At 25.3% G+C, this 17361-nt stretch overlaps 1 protein-coding gene across 19 annotated transcripts in view; it reads left to right on the plus strand.

Annotated features, from left to right (window-relative positions):
- Positions 1 to 17361, plus strand: part of LOC100203426 (uncharacterized) — a 58238-nt gene that overhangs the window by 34610 nt on the left and 6267 nt on the right. For 8 of the 19 annotated variants that reach the window (XM_065814402.1, XM_065814395.1, XM_065814403.1 and 5 more), the window contains 14 exons: positions 1678 to 2560; positions 2721 to 2893; positions 3984 to 4188; positions 4410 to 4526; positions 4762 to 4973; positions 5187 to 5303; positions 5390 to 5652; positions 5836 to 6091; positions 6552 to 6620; positions 7595 to 7648; positions 9201 to 9221; positions 9385 to 9501; positions 13926 to 14009; positions 14581 to 14898. In XM_065814402.1, the coding sequence (XP_065670474.1) occupies positions 1678 to 2560; positions 2721 to 2893; positions 3984 to 4188; positions 4410 to 4526; positions 4762 to 4973; positions 5187 to 5303; positions 5390 to 5652; positions 5836 to 6091; positions 6552 to 6620; positions 7595 to 7648; positions 9201 to 9221; positions 9385 to 9501; positions 13926 to 14009; positions 14581 to 14898 (2889 nt within the window). Of the gene's footprint in view, positions 1 to 1677; positions 2561 to 2720; positions 2894 to 3983; positions 4189 to 4409; positions 4527 to 4761; positions 4974 to 5186; positions 5304 to 5389; positions 5653 to 5835; positions 6092 to 6551; positions 6621 to 7594; positions 7649 to 8783; positions 9052 to 9200; positions 9222 to 9384; positions 9502 to 13925; positions 14010 to 14580; positions 14899 to 17361 lie in introns of all 19 variants that reach the window. The other 11 variants (XM_065814397.1, XM_065814404.1, XM_065814409.1 and 8 more) reach the window with 5 other exon arrangements.

The raw sequence follows: 17361 nt of genomic DNA on the forward strand, positions 1-17361 counted from the left end.
ATACATACATACATACATACATACATACATACATACATACATACATACATACATACATACATACATACATACATACATACATACATACATAGATGCATACATATATAAATACATAAATACATACGTTCATATGTATGTATGTATACATACGTATACACACGCACCCTTCTTGTTCAACTCAAAGGCGATGTGTATTTATGTGCCTGTGTAGATTTTATGTCAGGTAGACAAAGAATAATACTTTGTTAAAAGTTATAAAAGTTTTGCTGACATAGCAATTTGTTTAGTAATAAATTACACAAAAACACATGTAAATTTATTGTTGAGAAAGATATGTATATCTATTACTGCAAACTTGACGTTTTACAAGTAGTATACATTAACTTATAGTAGATATGCTTTTTAAAATATTTTCTAAATCATTATGTATTGTTCTATTTTTTTTTTAATTTTATACTGATGTAAGGATAAACTCTTTATTTATAACTTGAATTAAAAATTATTTTATACATATATTCAAGACTCGAGTTAAACGATCGCAAATTATAATATCCTGAATTATTTCTGGTCATTAAATTCTTAGTTTATTAAAAACAGTGAACACTGTTTTAATGAAGCGGTCGTTTTATCATATTGCAAAAATTAATAAAAAAACAAAACAATTAATTTACTAATGCAAAATTATTAACTGTCAAAACTTACATATTTTTAATTATTGTTTTTTAAAACACCAGTTAATTAAAGGATTATAAATAAGAAAAAAAGTTATAAGTTATAATTATTACTAAAGGTCTAACAAATTTGCTTGGTAATTTAAAAATCAATCAATAAAAAATTATGCTTAAGCTATTTACGCATTGTATCAAACATTGATATCGATTTTTGTTTAGGAATTATTACTTTGAAAGTTTAAGGAATTATTTATTTAAAAATTTAAATGTTTTAAATTAGAAAATAAGTAATTGATAATAAAAATAATGATAACAAAGATATATTTTAAAATAAGTTTTTTTGTTTTGTTTTAAAATAGCTATAAAAAGTTCAAATTAGTTTTTATATATTTTTAAAGTCCTCTGTCTTGTTTTTTAATAATTATATCTTACTTTATTGTGCTTTATTTTTCTAGTTTTATCTGATGATTTATAAAATAAATTAAAATATTAAAGTTTAAATAATAATCTTTAATAATACTTAAAAGAATAGCAATAATATGGTTTTACAATAAGATTTTATATCTTAATTCAAGATCAATAGAAATATTTTTTTATTGAATAACAGTTATTGAGTTTAGTGATCAAAACAGAGTTTTACAGTTTTAAAAAAGTTAAAAATTTAAAGACCAGAAGCATTTCCAGATATTGCAATTCGTGATACTATAGGCAATTTGTTATATTTGTATCACTCTTGATGTTCTGCAAAATAAATTTAGTGTGAGACTGGCACAAAATCTGCCAAAAAAATAGTCAACATAGGTTCTACATATACAGTTTGTTGCCTATTTGATTGGATTCAAATATTTTTTGTTCATTTTTTAAAATTGTTTTTATTGATGGTAATTAGTATAATATTTTATTCTTTCATTTCATTTAGTTATTTTATTGCTATATAAGGTTTTAATATTATTATTAATGTTTTTAATATTATTTTTAATATTAGTTATTTTTTTTTTTTATTCAGCTGATATAGATGGAGGTATATTTATTGACGGAGCAAAAAATTGGTTAGAAATTGATGAGTTAGATCCAATGATTAGTGATGTTTACTCGAAAGCTAAACATGGTTTTGCAATCAGTTTTAAAATAAAATTTGATCAACGGGTTAGAGAATACAAAGAGCCACGATATGTTATTGACTCGGGTGGTCATGTGGGTGGAATTAGAGGTGTGTCTGTATTTGTTGTCAATGACAACTTATACTTTCAGGTTATTGATAGCCCTGATGAAGATGTTTTGATATGGAAAGTTCGAGTTCCTGTTTACACTGTTCGATGGCAGCGAGTAATGATGAGCTGGAGGCTCGACAAAGGATTGTGGGTATATTTGGATGGCGCTTTTCGGGGGTTTACAAAAACACCTATAACCTTGCCAGAGGAAATTAAAGAAATACCAAAAAAGTTAGTTGTTGGTAGAAAAATCATAGGGCCTGATTATGCTGGAGCGCAATTTGCCTTTGGTTGTTTAGCTGTTTATGGTCGATACCTTTCACACAAAGAGTCAAGTTTGGTTTTTGGTGGAGCTGACAACCCATTTCCTGGCATTATTAGAGAAGTGTGGAAAAATTTACCAGGAGAAAATATTACTGTTTTAGAAAAAAATCCTGATTACCCAAACAACCCAACAACTATTGAAATAATTGAAAATTTTGATGCTCCGTTTAATGTTGATAATGACTATGGCTCTAAAGTGAAAGGCTATTTCATTGCACCTGAAACTGGAAATACAACATTTTATTTGTCATGCAGTAAATCTTGTAAGTTGTTTTTTAGTGCTGATGAAGAATCAAAGAACAAGACTGTAATAATTTCTCTTAATAAACCAACATGGCACAATCAATGGAACAAGTAATTCTGTTTTTATTCATTTACTTATATAGTTTTATAAGTTTAGTTTATTAATTTACTTAAATATCTACCTTTACTGTTAAAAAGTATTTTTTCCTTATTTTGCTTTGGATTTGTAAATATGTCTTCTTTTTTTAATTTTAATCTTTAAATGTTTTAGATATGCTAACCAATCATCAAAAGAAATTTATTTAGTTGCTGGGAAGTTTTATTTTCTTGAAGCAATTCAGAAAGGTGTTGATGCAAGTGATTCACTTAGTGTTGGTGTTCGTATGCCTACTGGAAGATATCAAAGGCCAATTAGTATAGAAAATCTGCAATGGCGTTTACCAGGTAATGTATTTTACAAATAACTGACATGTTTTAAGTTAAATGTTTGTACAAATCAAAATTTTTAAAAATATTTGTAGGGTTTTGTTTTAAACACTGATTTTTAGTTGCAAATGTTGTCAACAAAGAATTTAGATAAGCTTTATTTTTTGGCACAATTGGCACACTTATGCCATCCAATTCCAAAGCCAATGGTATTTGGAGATAAATAGTGCGTTGCTTAGTTTTAGGATTAGTTAGGATTTTAAAACTTTAGAAATATCTATACACAACCTATAGTTGACCTTGACTAGAGTCGTGCCAGCATATGCCAACATGTTATGCTTATTTAAAAAAAGATATTGAAGCCATAGAACATGCTCAACATCTGATATAAAAGTCTCATTTAAATAGTTGTATTATGAAAGATTAGGAATTTTCAGGCTAGCTACTTTGATAGCAGAAGAATACACACTGATTACATACTGCAGTACAAACATGAAAATAGTTTAGACCAGGTACTCAACCAGAAATTATCATTTTACAATCACTTGCCATGAATTTTTAAAACAACATTTTTATCAACAGAAGTTACTAATTACTGAATTAAATTTTAGCAGCATTCCAAAAATGTGTTAGTAATTTTAAGAACACCTTTTACAAAAAAAAAAAAAATGTTTAAATTTACAATGGCTGACATTTTAGGCCTGATCTGCTTATTGCAGAACTTGTGTTCTGCACTAGAAGAATTTTCAGACCAGGAGGGCTTCTTTTTTTTACAGTTTATTAAATTTAAAAAGGCTGACATTTTAGGCCTGATCTGCTTATTGCAGAACTTGTGTTCTGCACTAGAAGAATTTTCAGACCAGGAGGGCTTCTTTTTTTTTACAGTTTATTAAATTTAAAATGGCTGACATTTTAGGCCTGATCTGCTTATTGCAGAACTTGTGTTCTGCACTAGGAGACTTTTCAGACCAGGAGGGCTTTTTTTTTTACAGTTTATTAAAATACTCCTACTATTAGCTTTTTTATTGAAAGATTTATTTACAGATTTATTATTTTATTTATTTACACTTAGTAAAGAAAATAAAACTTTTACTCCATTTTTGTTTAGGTAATCAACATGCAGGTTTAATCAGAGAAGTGTGGTATAACATACCTGGCTATTCTATATCAGATTTAACATCAAACATTAACTTCCCATCTAAACCATCCAGTACAGAAGTGCTTGATAAATTTGATGCTCCTTTTAATGTAGATGATAACTATGGCTCACGAATATCAGGGTATTTTCGTGCTCCTGACACTGGCGATTACAGGTTGCTTTTTACTTTGCTTTTTTATATTTCAATGTTTTATTAGGTTGGCTAATATTATTAATAACAATTTATTTTTCTAGGTTTTATTAGGTTGGCTAATATTATTAATAACAATTTATTTTTCTAGGTTTTATTAGGTTGGCTAATATTATTAATAACAATTTATTTTTCTAGGTTTTATTAGGTTGGCTAATATTATTAATAACAATTTATTTTTCTAGGTTTTATTTGGCAACTGATAGTAGTGGAGAACTTTGGCTCAGTTCAGATGATAGTGAAAGCAATCTTGTTAAGCTAATTACACTGAATGGTTGGACTGATCATAATCAGTGGCTTAAGTATGTTATTTGGTCTTCAAACCAAAATGACACCTTTTTTTGTTTAATGGTTGAAAATTTTTCAATTGCATTATAAATTAGTGCATTACCTGCACATAAATTATGTATCACTTGCATTATCTATTACGTTAAGTGTACATTTATTACACTGTTACATAATTATGTAGTTTTGTATCTATAGTTATGTATATGTAGTTATGTATCTGTTGGATCTCATAAAAGCTTTTAATTTAAGGTATCCTGAACAGAGGTCTGAGAAAATATTTCTGGTATCTGGTCAGTACTACTTTATTCGTGTTTACATGAAAGCAGATAAGTTAGGAGACTGTGCATCTGTTGCTGTTGAATTACCAAGTGGTCATTTTGAAGGACCAATTAAAAAGAAGCATCTATCTTGGAAACTTACTAGCTCTAAAGAAGGACCTGGACCTAAAGAGATTATTGAACGTATAAAAATTAATTTTCTTTTTTGTGAAATAAATTTGACAACCAATACATTTAATAAATAAATATGGCTATCAATAAATTTTATTGAGTATTTTTAATTAAGTTTTAGATTTACCTAAAATTTATTTCATAAGTGAATTATTTAACTGTTTAAATTTAATTGTTTAATTTTTTTAATTTAGTTGTTTACTTTCTTTAATTTATTTTTTTTAGCCCTACCTAAGCCAGTTGGTTTGTTTGCTTTAAATGATGCCTCAGTAAAGGACATTTTACTTCCAGGTGAAAACAAAATAATTCTTGGTGATGTTGATCTAACTTCGGGACCAACAGGTCAGTTGTTAAATACATTATATTTAAATGTATTATTGAAATTAATTTTACATTACAGAAATAAAAAACTTAATAAAATATTTTAGGCCTTAAAGATGATGCATTCTTGTTCAAAGGGAATCGTTCCTCATACATTGAAATACCAAATGATGGAAAATTAGATGTAAAACACTCTTTAACAATCTTGGCAAATATATATCCAATGGGTGAAGATGGTCCCATTATTAATTTTAAACGAGACGGTTGGGGAGTTCATTTATGGCAGTTTAGTAAGACACAACTTTTTGTTAGATTTGTAACACGTGAAGGAAAAATGAGTATGCAGCCTTTGGGTACAAGAGTGTTACAAGTCAGTGTATTTTTTACTCTTTTTTATGTTTAAAATTTTGTTTTTTAATAGTAATAATGCTAAATACATTTAATCGGTTTTTATTAAAACTTTGTAATGCTGAATTATTAAATTTAACTAATTGCAATTAGTTACTTTAAATGAATTGCAAATTAATTTTACTATTGAGTTTACTTTTACCAGCTCAATAAATGGAATCAAGTTGGTGCTACTTATGACAAAAGTTCTGGTGTAGCTCAATTATGGCATGATGGGAAGATGGTTAAAAGTAGAAATATAGGACAAGTAGACCTTTTGACTAATGCACCCATTAGACTTGGTGCCAGAGAAGGTGATGACCGTTTTTTCAAAGGAAAAATTTCATGTATTCAAATATATGATAGAGCTTTAAGTGCTGATCAAATTGGTGAAGTTAAACACTGTCCAAAGCAAAGTAAAGGTAATACTAATAAAAGTATATCACTAATAATAATGACAATAATATGGATGGTTAAGTGCCAAACCAGCCTATATAACAAAACTAAAAAAAGTTTGTATTAAAAAATGATTTATGTAGTATTTCTTTGCATACAACAATATATTATTCTTAAAGTTTTCATGTGCACCTCTTACATTTTGTTTGTTTTGTGATTTGGTGTAACGTCTTTTGTTGAAAACTTTTAAACTTTGCATGCAACTATCATTTCAACATATTTGTTGTATGGGCTGGTTTGGCGCAAAGTCATCCATATTACCTAAGGTTATCTTTTCAGAATAACAACTAAATAAAAACTAACTTTTAAATAACAATTTATTTATAATATACTTAGTTTTAGTTCATTAGTTCATGATCATCTTAGATGTCTTGTTCATTAACATTTTTATTTAACATGATCTAACTAACAAGTATCTTTGATCAGGTTCTCCAATCGACATTGATGATTTAACAGTATTTGCTCAAGGATCTGGTATTGGACCTCGACTTGAAGGTTTATATTTGCTTCATAACTCAAGCTCTTTTTTAAAATTTACAAAAAACAATGTTTTTTAAGTGTTTTAGTCTCAGCCTAGTTTTTTTCAAGTAATTTTTTTCCCTTTGAACAATCCTGTTTTTAATCTTTGGACTTGACATCTACTTAGCAGCCTGCAAACAAATATAACTTTTTTTCAAATCGCTCTACTTCTATACATTCACACATTGAGAAATTTTATAAAATATGAAAAGTTTTCGATTAATTTTAAATTTTTTGGATAATTGTCTTTATTAAGTTCTTTAAATTATTATTTTTTATTTTATTTATTTTTAAATTATCATTTATGCAAATTCGTAATATTTCTGTAAATATTTATTTAGTTAACTCAAACACTTTTTTTATTTAAAAAAAAACCACAATATTTCTTTGCTAATATCTCACTCACAACTATTAATCTTTTTTACACTAAACTTCCCTTAAAACAGCTGAAAGTTTATCTGAAAATTTAGCTACAGGATCCAGTTCAATTTTAACTTTTACGATAGGACTAATTTTTATAACTATTAAATAATTGTTAGTTGTTAATAAAGAATATTTGTTAATAATAATAAATAATATTTGGATTAATAAATAATATTTGTTGTTAGGTTAAAAAATATATTTTTCAAAGTATAATATCAAGCTAGTTCAAAAAATAAGTAAATAACAGTTTAAAAAGTTAGATAAAATATATCTGAATAAAATCATAGACTTTTACTAATCATGACAATTTTTTATTTAAATCTTTTTTGGATTTTTATATTCACGCAACATGTTATATGTATAGATATTGTTTGTATTTATATCATTTTTATTGCACAATTTTGTATTCACACAACGTGTTATTTATAGATATTGTTTGTATTTATATTATTTTTATTGCAAAAATTAGTTTAATTGTTGTAGCAAATAAATTTATTTTTAAGAATTTATGCACTTGTTTACTTTAGAGTCTGAGTCAGTGGAGAACAGAATTGGTGAAGACACTGAAGAAGAACTTATTGGTATGGTTACCATGGAAACTAATCCAGCCAAAGATAAAGTTGGTTCTGAGAAAGAAAAGGAGGAATAAAATTCAAAAAAATTAAACAAGAAAAAAACATTTCAACTTTTACAAAACTAAAAATTAAACAAATTACCAAAAAACTAAAAGTTAAACAAATTACTAAAAACTAAAAATAAAACAATAACAAAAAAACTTTTAACAAAACTTGAAAAAAACTTATTACCAAAATAAATTTAAACTTTACAAGTAAAGTATACAAAAAACAAAAATTGAAAACAAAAATAAAAAACAAAAAAACATTTAGACTGAAAATAAATAAACAAAAATTTGACAGAACTCTAAAAACTCCACAAGTTATTAGACTCCTTTATTGACTCTACCAACCGCATCTTACGTTGTGGTTCTTACTAACATACTTATGTTGCAAAAATATCTTCTTAGATATTTTTCTGTACAGTTTTTATAAAATATTGTTTTTCTTTCACAGCAATTATTTGAATAGTTAACAATTATTTGAAGAATTTACTTGAACAATAACAACTTTGTTAATAATTATGTCACCATTCGCTATAATGATCTTTTGTTGTTTTTTTTTCATTATTATTTTTCTTTGAAAAATGGAATTAAATTATTATGGTTTAAATTTTAAAAAAATATTGTAAATAAATAAGTTTAAAAAAAAAAAAAAAGATCAATGGTTTATATTGAGCCAAAAGTAGTTGTTAATGAAAAAGTTGTCTGTGAAAAAAAAATGATGTTTTAACACATACACGTTGAGGTATCCTTGAGGTAACAGGAGCCTTTGATGTTTTCTTTAATGTTGTAATTGTTATATATGTACATTTATGTTTTATATAGATTTCTTTTTTAAGTAATGTTAACAGAATCTTGTTTATTACTGAACAATGTGATTTTTGTTGTAGTTTATTATTAAATACAACACTTTACAAGACAACATTACAAATGCACGAAAGTCACAAAAATAAACTTTACTTAATAAATAAAACAAAAATGTTCTAACATTTAACACATAATGATTTTGACTTCCTTACATTGAGTTCAATCTTTATCAATTTTTCAGATAATTTCATATTTCATGATCTGATAATTGAGTCTTGTTTTAATCTTTGTAGTTCGGTCATATTTTAAAGTTGGAAACAGTTCTATTATTACAAATGAGAAAATGAGTCATTTTTGAATTGGTATCAATCAATTGGGGGTCATAAGTTGTTTTGTTTTTAAATTTTTTTCACTTTCACCTAATCACAAAGTATGTCCCAGGAATACTATGACATATGACATTTTTTTACATGGATTCACTTTTATCTTCAGCTGAAAAGTAGATTCCTTACAAAAGAGCAGTTTATTATGGACTTTGGATGCTGATTAGGTAATGGATAGGTAAGGAAATGGACACTCAAAAATGCATCATCTAAAACACATCCATCTTAAATAGGACATGACACAAAACATACACAACGCAAACAAAACTGATGTATCTTTTGAGAGATTCTAAAATGTTTTTTTTTTTCTTTTTTATAATATTGCAGTCCAAGGAGAAAGAAGCAAAGGTGAGATTCATTGGTGCTGTGTGATGATTTTTTTTTTCAAATGCGAAGATTTATTATTAGTGAAATTTGGGATTCAAATAGTTCTACTACTTTACTATCCACGAAAGGGTTTTAATAAAATAAGCACAAAAGGTAGATTAAAAAGTTGTTATTTTTTATTTAGTAACTCGATGCGATCCTAGCCCTTGTTTGAACAGTGGTGAATGTATTGATGATGACAAAAAAATTGATGGTTACAAATGCATATGTACTAGTGATTTTACAGGAAAACATTGTCAAGGTAAATATGTTTTTTTTCATTATGGTTTTTATGAGCCCAGAAGTTGTTTATTTCAAATTGCTAATAAAAGCTTTAATTAGCTCTAGTTTGAATTAAAATAATGTAAAACTTGAGTATTTAAACCCAGTTTAATAGAAGAATTAAAGTAACTTAAAACTTGAGTATTTAAACCCAGTTTAATAGGTAAAGTTATCATACTCATAAACACTTTATAGTAAGAGGTTATTGTAATTTTTAGTGCAAACATTTTAAAAGCTAGTTTATCATTGTGTTTATGTTTGCGTGTGAATAATATATTTGCATATTTGAATTTTTTTTTGAATTAAATAATAATTTTGTTAAAATTTATTATTGTAGATTTACTGCATAAGAAATTGTGTTTAAAAGAATAAATTATTTTTGATGGAATTGAAACCCAATCAATGTAAACAAGCTACAATAAAGCAATTTTAATTAACCAGATTAGATTATATAGTTAAATCATGGAGACTTTTGAAGTTTCCAAACCTTTTTTGGAATTGCTCATTACTAATCATTTTCTAACTCATTAATTTTTTTGGCGCTGCTAATTTTGATTAGCATCAAAAAATAATTTTTGAGCAATAATAAAATTTCTATACCACTTTCTTATTTCTAATCAATGTTTACTCATCTGATAACACCATTTTGTTTTATTTGTCTCAAATTTGTCTCTCTAACCTTATACTTTTTTTTTTTTGAAATTGCTTTGATTGCGTTGTTATTTTGTCAATTATTTTATTAAATTTCCAAAATTTTAATATCTTATCCTAATGAAATTTATAAATGGCAATCAATCTATCCACAATGGAGCCTTTATTTTCAAAGACGAGTCAAAAAAATTGGTTATCTGTAAATATTGTTCCAAGGAATTTGCATATCACCGTCTAACAATGCTTCAGTATCATTTGAACAGTAAACACATGTTCAAGCTACATCAAGGTTCATATCCTGTTTTCAACTGCTGGATTCATTATAGACAAGCACAGATCATCATTGGTGCCAGATTCACTGGACATGTTATTATGTTTAAAAGACTGGCTTTAAGATATTTTTTGTTTCAAAATTTTCAAATATTTTATTTTTATTGGTTGTATTAGAATCAGTAGAAACTATTATTAGAACTTTTTCATGATGTTTTATCATTTGCATGTAAATAGATCAAATGATTTTAAAAACTTTTCCTGTTTGTTTCTTTTATTAATTTAAATTATAGTGTTTGTTTAATTGCACGATTAATTATGATCAAAAACTTTAATCATGCGATTAATTACGATTAAAAGTTTTAATCGCATGCAAGCCCTAATACATATATATATATATATATATATATATATATATATATATATATATATATATATATATATATATATATATATATATATATATATTTGCATATATATATATATATAGATATATACATATATATATATATATATACATACATACATATATATATATATGTATATATATATATATATACATATATATGTATGTATATATATATATATACATGTAAATATATTTATGTATATGTATATATATATATATATATATATATATATATATATATATATGTATGTATGTATATTTATGTACATACATGTACATATATATACTGCTATAGCATATATAGATAACAAATTTTTACTAGTTTTTCCTAATTTTATATCATAAGACATTTTAAGAAAAAAGAAGAATAAAACAAAGAATAATTAATGAAAAGATTGCTACCCCATGCCGAACTCTCAGTCAATGTAGCGGCACTCCTTTGCAGGAACAGGCTATAAGATAGATAGATGATTTATGTACTAAAGCCCCCGGCTGCAAGCTATTTTAGTGTGGTGTCAAAGATGCTATCTATAAATGCATTCATAGTTTTATATATATATATATATTTAGATACATATATATATATATATATATATATATATATATATATATATATGTATGTATGTATGTATGTATGTATGTATATATATACAGCCCTTGGAAATAGGAAAAATGAGGTTGGCAATTTTTTGCTGACCTTAAATACTTTTAGAGGTCTGCATTGCTGAATGCTAACCCCATATATATGTGTGTGTGTGTGTGTGTGTGTGTGTGTGTGTGTGTGTGTGTGTGTGTGTGTGTGTGTGTGTGTGTGTGTGTGTGTGTGTGTGTGTGTGTAAATATAGGTAAAAATAACAAAAATAGATATAAAAAATATATTTTTTATATTTTTTTTTGTTATTTTTATATATTTATTATATATTATATTTCATTTTAATTTTCATCTATTACAAAATGATTAATTACGGTAATATAACCATATTTAAACCTTGCCGTAGCCTGACCTTGATGGTAATTCTAACCAAACCCTCAGTTGATGTAGCAGCACTCTGTTGCAAGTCAGGCTATTTGATAGTCGATGTATGTACTTTTCCCTCTCTATAAAAGTTGCTTACGGGAACATTTTATTGTACAAAACACTGATGTGTATGGGGACTAAAAGTTTACGGGTACGCAAAAATGTCCCTGGTAATGCTAATGTCCCCGTAAGTGTTCGTTTTTTTGTAAATTCTGTCCTCATAAGTGATACTATAGGTGTGTGTGTTTTTATATATATATATATATATATATATATATATATATATATATATATATATATATATATATATATATATATATATATATATACATATATATACACATATATATACATATATATATATATATATATATATATATATATATATATATATATATATATATATATATATATATATATATATATATTCACATATATATCACAATTTAGAAATTCTATCTGATGCAAACAAGAATTGATGACATTCTTAATATATGGAAATGATCATTTTTGGATAAATTACAAAATTTAGTTTATTACAATGTGCTTTGTATTGAAATATAGATACCTTATATTCTTTCATACTTTTCGATAGATATCCTGCAGATGAATGTTTTTCTTAGTGAACATTTAAAGACTAAAATGTTCTAAGCACTCTAGAATGTTTCAGAAAGTTCAAAAGAACCTCATAAAGCACAGACTTTTTTTTCGAGTTTCTCTCCTATATTTTTTAATATAAAATTTTTATATAAAAGTTAATTAAGATAATATATATTATTGAACGAATAAATACATACTAATGGGTGAAAAAAATCCATTTCCTAAAGTATTACCTGCACCATATGAAGAATTATTATATATATATATATATATATATATATATATATATATATATATATATATATATATATATATATATATATATATATATATATATATGTATATATATATAAATATATATATATATATATATATATATATATATATATATGTATATATATGTATATATATATATATATATATATATATATATATGTATATATATATGTATATATATATGTATATATATATATATTCCATAAAATCCAGAAATGTTGTAATATTTTTAACATAAACCAAGTCTCTTTTTAGTGTGACACAGTCATCATTTTTTTCCTTTTCTTGAAAGTCTAATGATTAAACAACATAAATGTTAGAAAGTGGGTTTTTCCATGTTTGATTCTGCTCAACGCTGCTTTCTCGCAACATTTTTCATTGGATTTGAATTAAATCCTAAGGTATTCACCAATGCTTCTACCTCATTAAAAGGAATCTTTCTCTGAGCACTTTCTGGGATACCAAGTGTATCAGAAATACTTTTACCTCTTTAATATTGATATAATAAATCTAAATTTATAAATGTAAGTTAAGATAGTGTAAGTAGAGTTTGTTGGTCTTTGGAAAAGAGGAAGCAACTTAACAAATAAATATAAAAAGCAAATTTCTTGTTAAAAGATTTAAATCTGAAAAAAGTTTAATCACTTGGTTGTATCAAGGTGGGGTGAGAGTGTTGGTATTTGGGGCTTTAATTTTATTGGAGTAAGTTTGTAAAATATTTGCTCAGGCTCAATCAACTAATGTGTCTATATAAAGCTGTTAGAGAACTGGTGTCATCAACTTGTTGAAGGATCAAAATAAATGGTGACAGTAGATGTTAGTAGATACACACGAATGTGAAGCCTGCTCACACAACTCATACATTTGAAGTAGATTTATCTCGCTGGCCAGTTCAATTACCATATTGTATTATTTGGGCTTGGATAAATAAAGAATTAGCTGAGGTCCAAATAACATCCATAAATAGCCTAAAGCAGGAACCATTTGGACCATAAATGGCAAAGGATTTTGAAAAAAAGCTTAACTTGGGAAAAAGTGTTATTATTTTAGATAGCATTTGTAAAAAGTCAGTAAAGGCAGGGGAAAATCTTTTTAAATTTAATATAGGGACAAATATAGCAGCTAAGATTCACATATCTATTAAATCTTTAAATTTTCAATATATTTTTTTTAATTTTAGTATCAAAACCTGCTGCAGAAAATCCTGTGATGAAAAGAACAATCATCTCTTATATAAAAAAAGGTGAAGAACCAATAAAACAAAGTAAATTATTTGATATTAAATATTGCTTATATTTTTTTATTTAAATGTCATTTATATTATTTTTGTTTAGTTTTTTTATAGCGTAACAATTAAATAATAATAAAACAATATTAAAGATGAAACATAAAATAATATTTAATACAATTCATTGTTCAATATGGACAACACAAGAGCATTAAGAGTCATTATTGTAAACAATTAACAATTACTGTTAGTAGTGATTTAAAATGATGATATTGTATTGGTGAATTATTTAAAATGATTCTACTCTCCATTTCAAATTTTAATTTTTTAATTTTCTTCATAAATCTTTTTATATACTAGATACTGTTTTATTTGCTTATTAAAAATGTGTTAATTAAATTTAAAAGTATATATTAAAAATACCAAATTTCAACTAGTTAATAAAATATATTTTAAATGTATTTTATTAACTACAAATAATTTGTAGTTTTAATTGTAAATTGAAGAATAGTTATTTACACGTGAATGAATAGTTGTATACATTATATATGTATACAATTGTAGTAAATAATATATATTTTTAAAAAATGCTTATTTTATTCAATAGCAACAAGCAAAGCAGATGAAAGTTTGTTATTATATCAAAAGATTGGTTGTTACAAAGATGATTTTTTAAACAGTGATTTGAAAATAAAAATACCAGAAATAAGTAATCTTACTCAGGACCACTGCGTTCGCGCTTGTGCTAAGGAAGATAACTCATCTTCATACTTTGGTTTGCAAAATGGTGTGTTTTGTTTTTGTGGCAACAAGTATGGTAAATATGGTAAAATTGCTGACAGTTTTTGCAACAAAGTGTGTCCTGGAAATTCAGAAGAAAATTGTGGAGGAGAATTTGCTAATAATCTGTTTTTTTTTGGACGAAGTAATTTTATTTTTTATTTATTTAAATAGCTGTTTGTTTACAACTGTTGTTTTATGTAACTTTATCATCGAATAACCAAAAAAGTAAAGGATTCATCGATTCATTCATCGATTCATTCATCGATTATTCTACATTTAGTATGAATAAGAATTATTTGCACTCGTGTACTAATAATATTTTTTTTAATTTATACATGTATATTTATTTATTAATTATTTTGACAATTTCACCTAAAAATCTAGTCTAATTTTAATTAAATTTTTTTATATAAACTAAATGAATTTATAAACCCTATTTAATTAAGTATTAAAATACTTTTCTTCTATATAAAAAAATGCCTGACAAAACCTAAACCCCTCAGTCGATGAATGCAATGCGCTTATCCTTATTCAAGTCAGTCAATGTATCTACACTCCATTGTGACTACAGCTATAACATTCAATTTATGTACGCATTAATGCACTTATTCTATGAAACTTTGAAAAAAATTTTAAGCAACAATAATAGTTAAAAAATATAAAACTGCTTTGAAAAAAAAGATTGAAATTAAGAAAACAAAATTTATATGGTGGATTCGAACCATCAAACTTGATTCAACCTGTTTTGCTGTACCTAATGAATTTAGCATTGCAATATTCACAGTGCCACTGTTTTACTTTTTCAAAAGATTGAAATCAATTTTTTGAATAACTAGAATGGAGGCAAATGTGTTTATATTATGTTTACATTATTTGTATGTGCATACAAATAATTTCTTTTCAAACACGCGATAATTAAATATTTCTTAAAAATTTTTTCAAAATGTTTTTTAAGAAAAAATTTTCTGGAATTTTAAAATATCACCTGGGTAATCTCTGCATTCTAATGTGGTCACATAATACTAGAACTAAATAATTTACTATATTGAATTTCATCATTCTATTAACTAATTTTTATCATTCTATTAATAGGTCAAACTGGGGGTTTTTCCTGCAGCAATTATTTCTTATCTTAATACCCCAAAAAATGTTTTCTATTATTGCTATTTCTTTCATTGATGAAACGGTTTCCCTTGATGAAAGAGAAATACCTTCATCAATGGTTTCCTTTAACTAAAACTAAAATTTTAATTTTTGAATATTTATAGTTTAAAAGAAATTATTTAAATTTTCTTTAAATTATTTTAATTTTTGAATATTTATAGTTTAAAAGAAATTATTTAATTTTTCTCATTTTTAATTTAAATCTCCTTTTCTCACGTAAAATTAAAATTTCTCTTGAATATGGAAAAGTTAAAAAAATTGCAGTGCTTTGCAACTTTGAATGTTAGTTTATGTTAACTTTGCTTTAAATACACGTCAACAAAAAATTTATTGCATTAGTGTTGACACTTCTCTTATTTAATTTTGATTTGCTGAATTCAAATCTGAAATTAGATTTTTATGACAAGCTACAGAATTTTTGCAATAAATATTTTTTTATTTTCCTGAGTTTAGATAGTCGACTAAATTTTTACGGTATTTATCTTAAAGCAAATTTGAATTCATTTATAGATTTTTAAGGTATTTCACTAAAAGCAGGTTTGAATTTATTTATAAATGCTTGGGTATAGTTTAAATGATTTAAATTTTTTTTAAACTTAAAATATAAATAGTAAACAGCTGAATATTAAATTTTTATGTTACATGGAAAAATTGGGTTTTATTATAATAAAAAATATCTAACTTGTGCAAGTGCAGAAACAAGTATGTTAGACCATTGATGATGATAATGATGATGAACTAAATTAAAACCATACCTTGAGTATTGAGAGATATAGATATTTAAAATTATTTATAGTAACTTAATGTAAAAAATAAACATAATAATATCATAAAAATTTTTATTGATTTATAAAAAAGTTATAAATTTTAGTTTTGAATGATATTGCAGACAATATTGTTTAAAGAGAGTATTTTTTAGGGAAAAAACTTGTTTGTTGCTCTCTCTTTTATAAAATTTTCTTGAGTCATCTTGATTGATGGTTCAACAGTAGTCTGCCATCATGTGTTTGTCCCAACATCCTTGGTAACAATCTTTAATTATCTTAAGAAATCTTCAATTATCTTGATGGAATTGCTCTCCTCGTTCTTTACTAACATCTCAAAAATTTTTAGGAAACTGGTCAAGATAACTATTTATATAATGAAGTTTTATTCTCATTTTACATCCAAGATCACAAAAAGTTTTTGCCACTCTATCAATTAAATTTGCATAGTTTTTAGGTTTTTTATTTCTAAGAAACTTTTTTTCAACATCCACAAATGACAACCATGTGGTTTTCTCCTTTCTATCCATCGTTTTAACAAGTTCTTTATCATTTATAAGGTAGCAAATTTGTGGTCAATCGGAAATTCCAGTTTTTTTTTTCTCTAATGACAAACTAAGTAATGTTTTAACTAAATACTAAAAAAATTAATACTTTTAGTGCTATAGGAAATTGTT

The sequence above is a fragment of the Hydra vulgaris genome, chromosome 12, assembly GCF_038396675.1.
Source record: "Hydra vulgaris chromosome 12, alternate assembly HydraT2T_AEP".
Lineage (NCBI taxonomy): Eukaryota > Metazoa > Cnidaria > Hydrozoa > Anthoathecata > Hydridae > Hydra > Hydra vulgaris.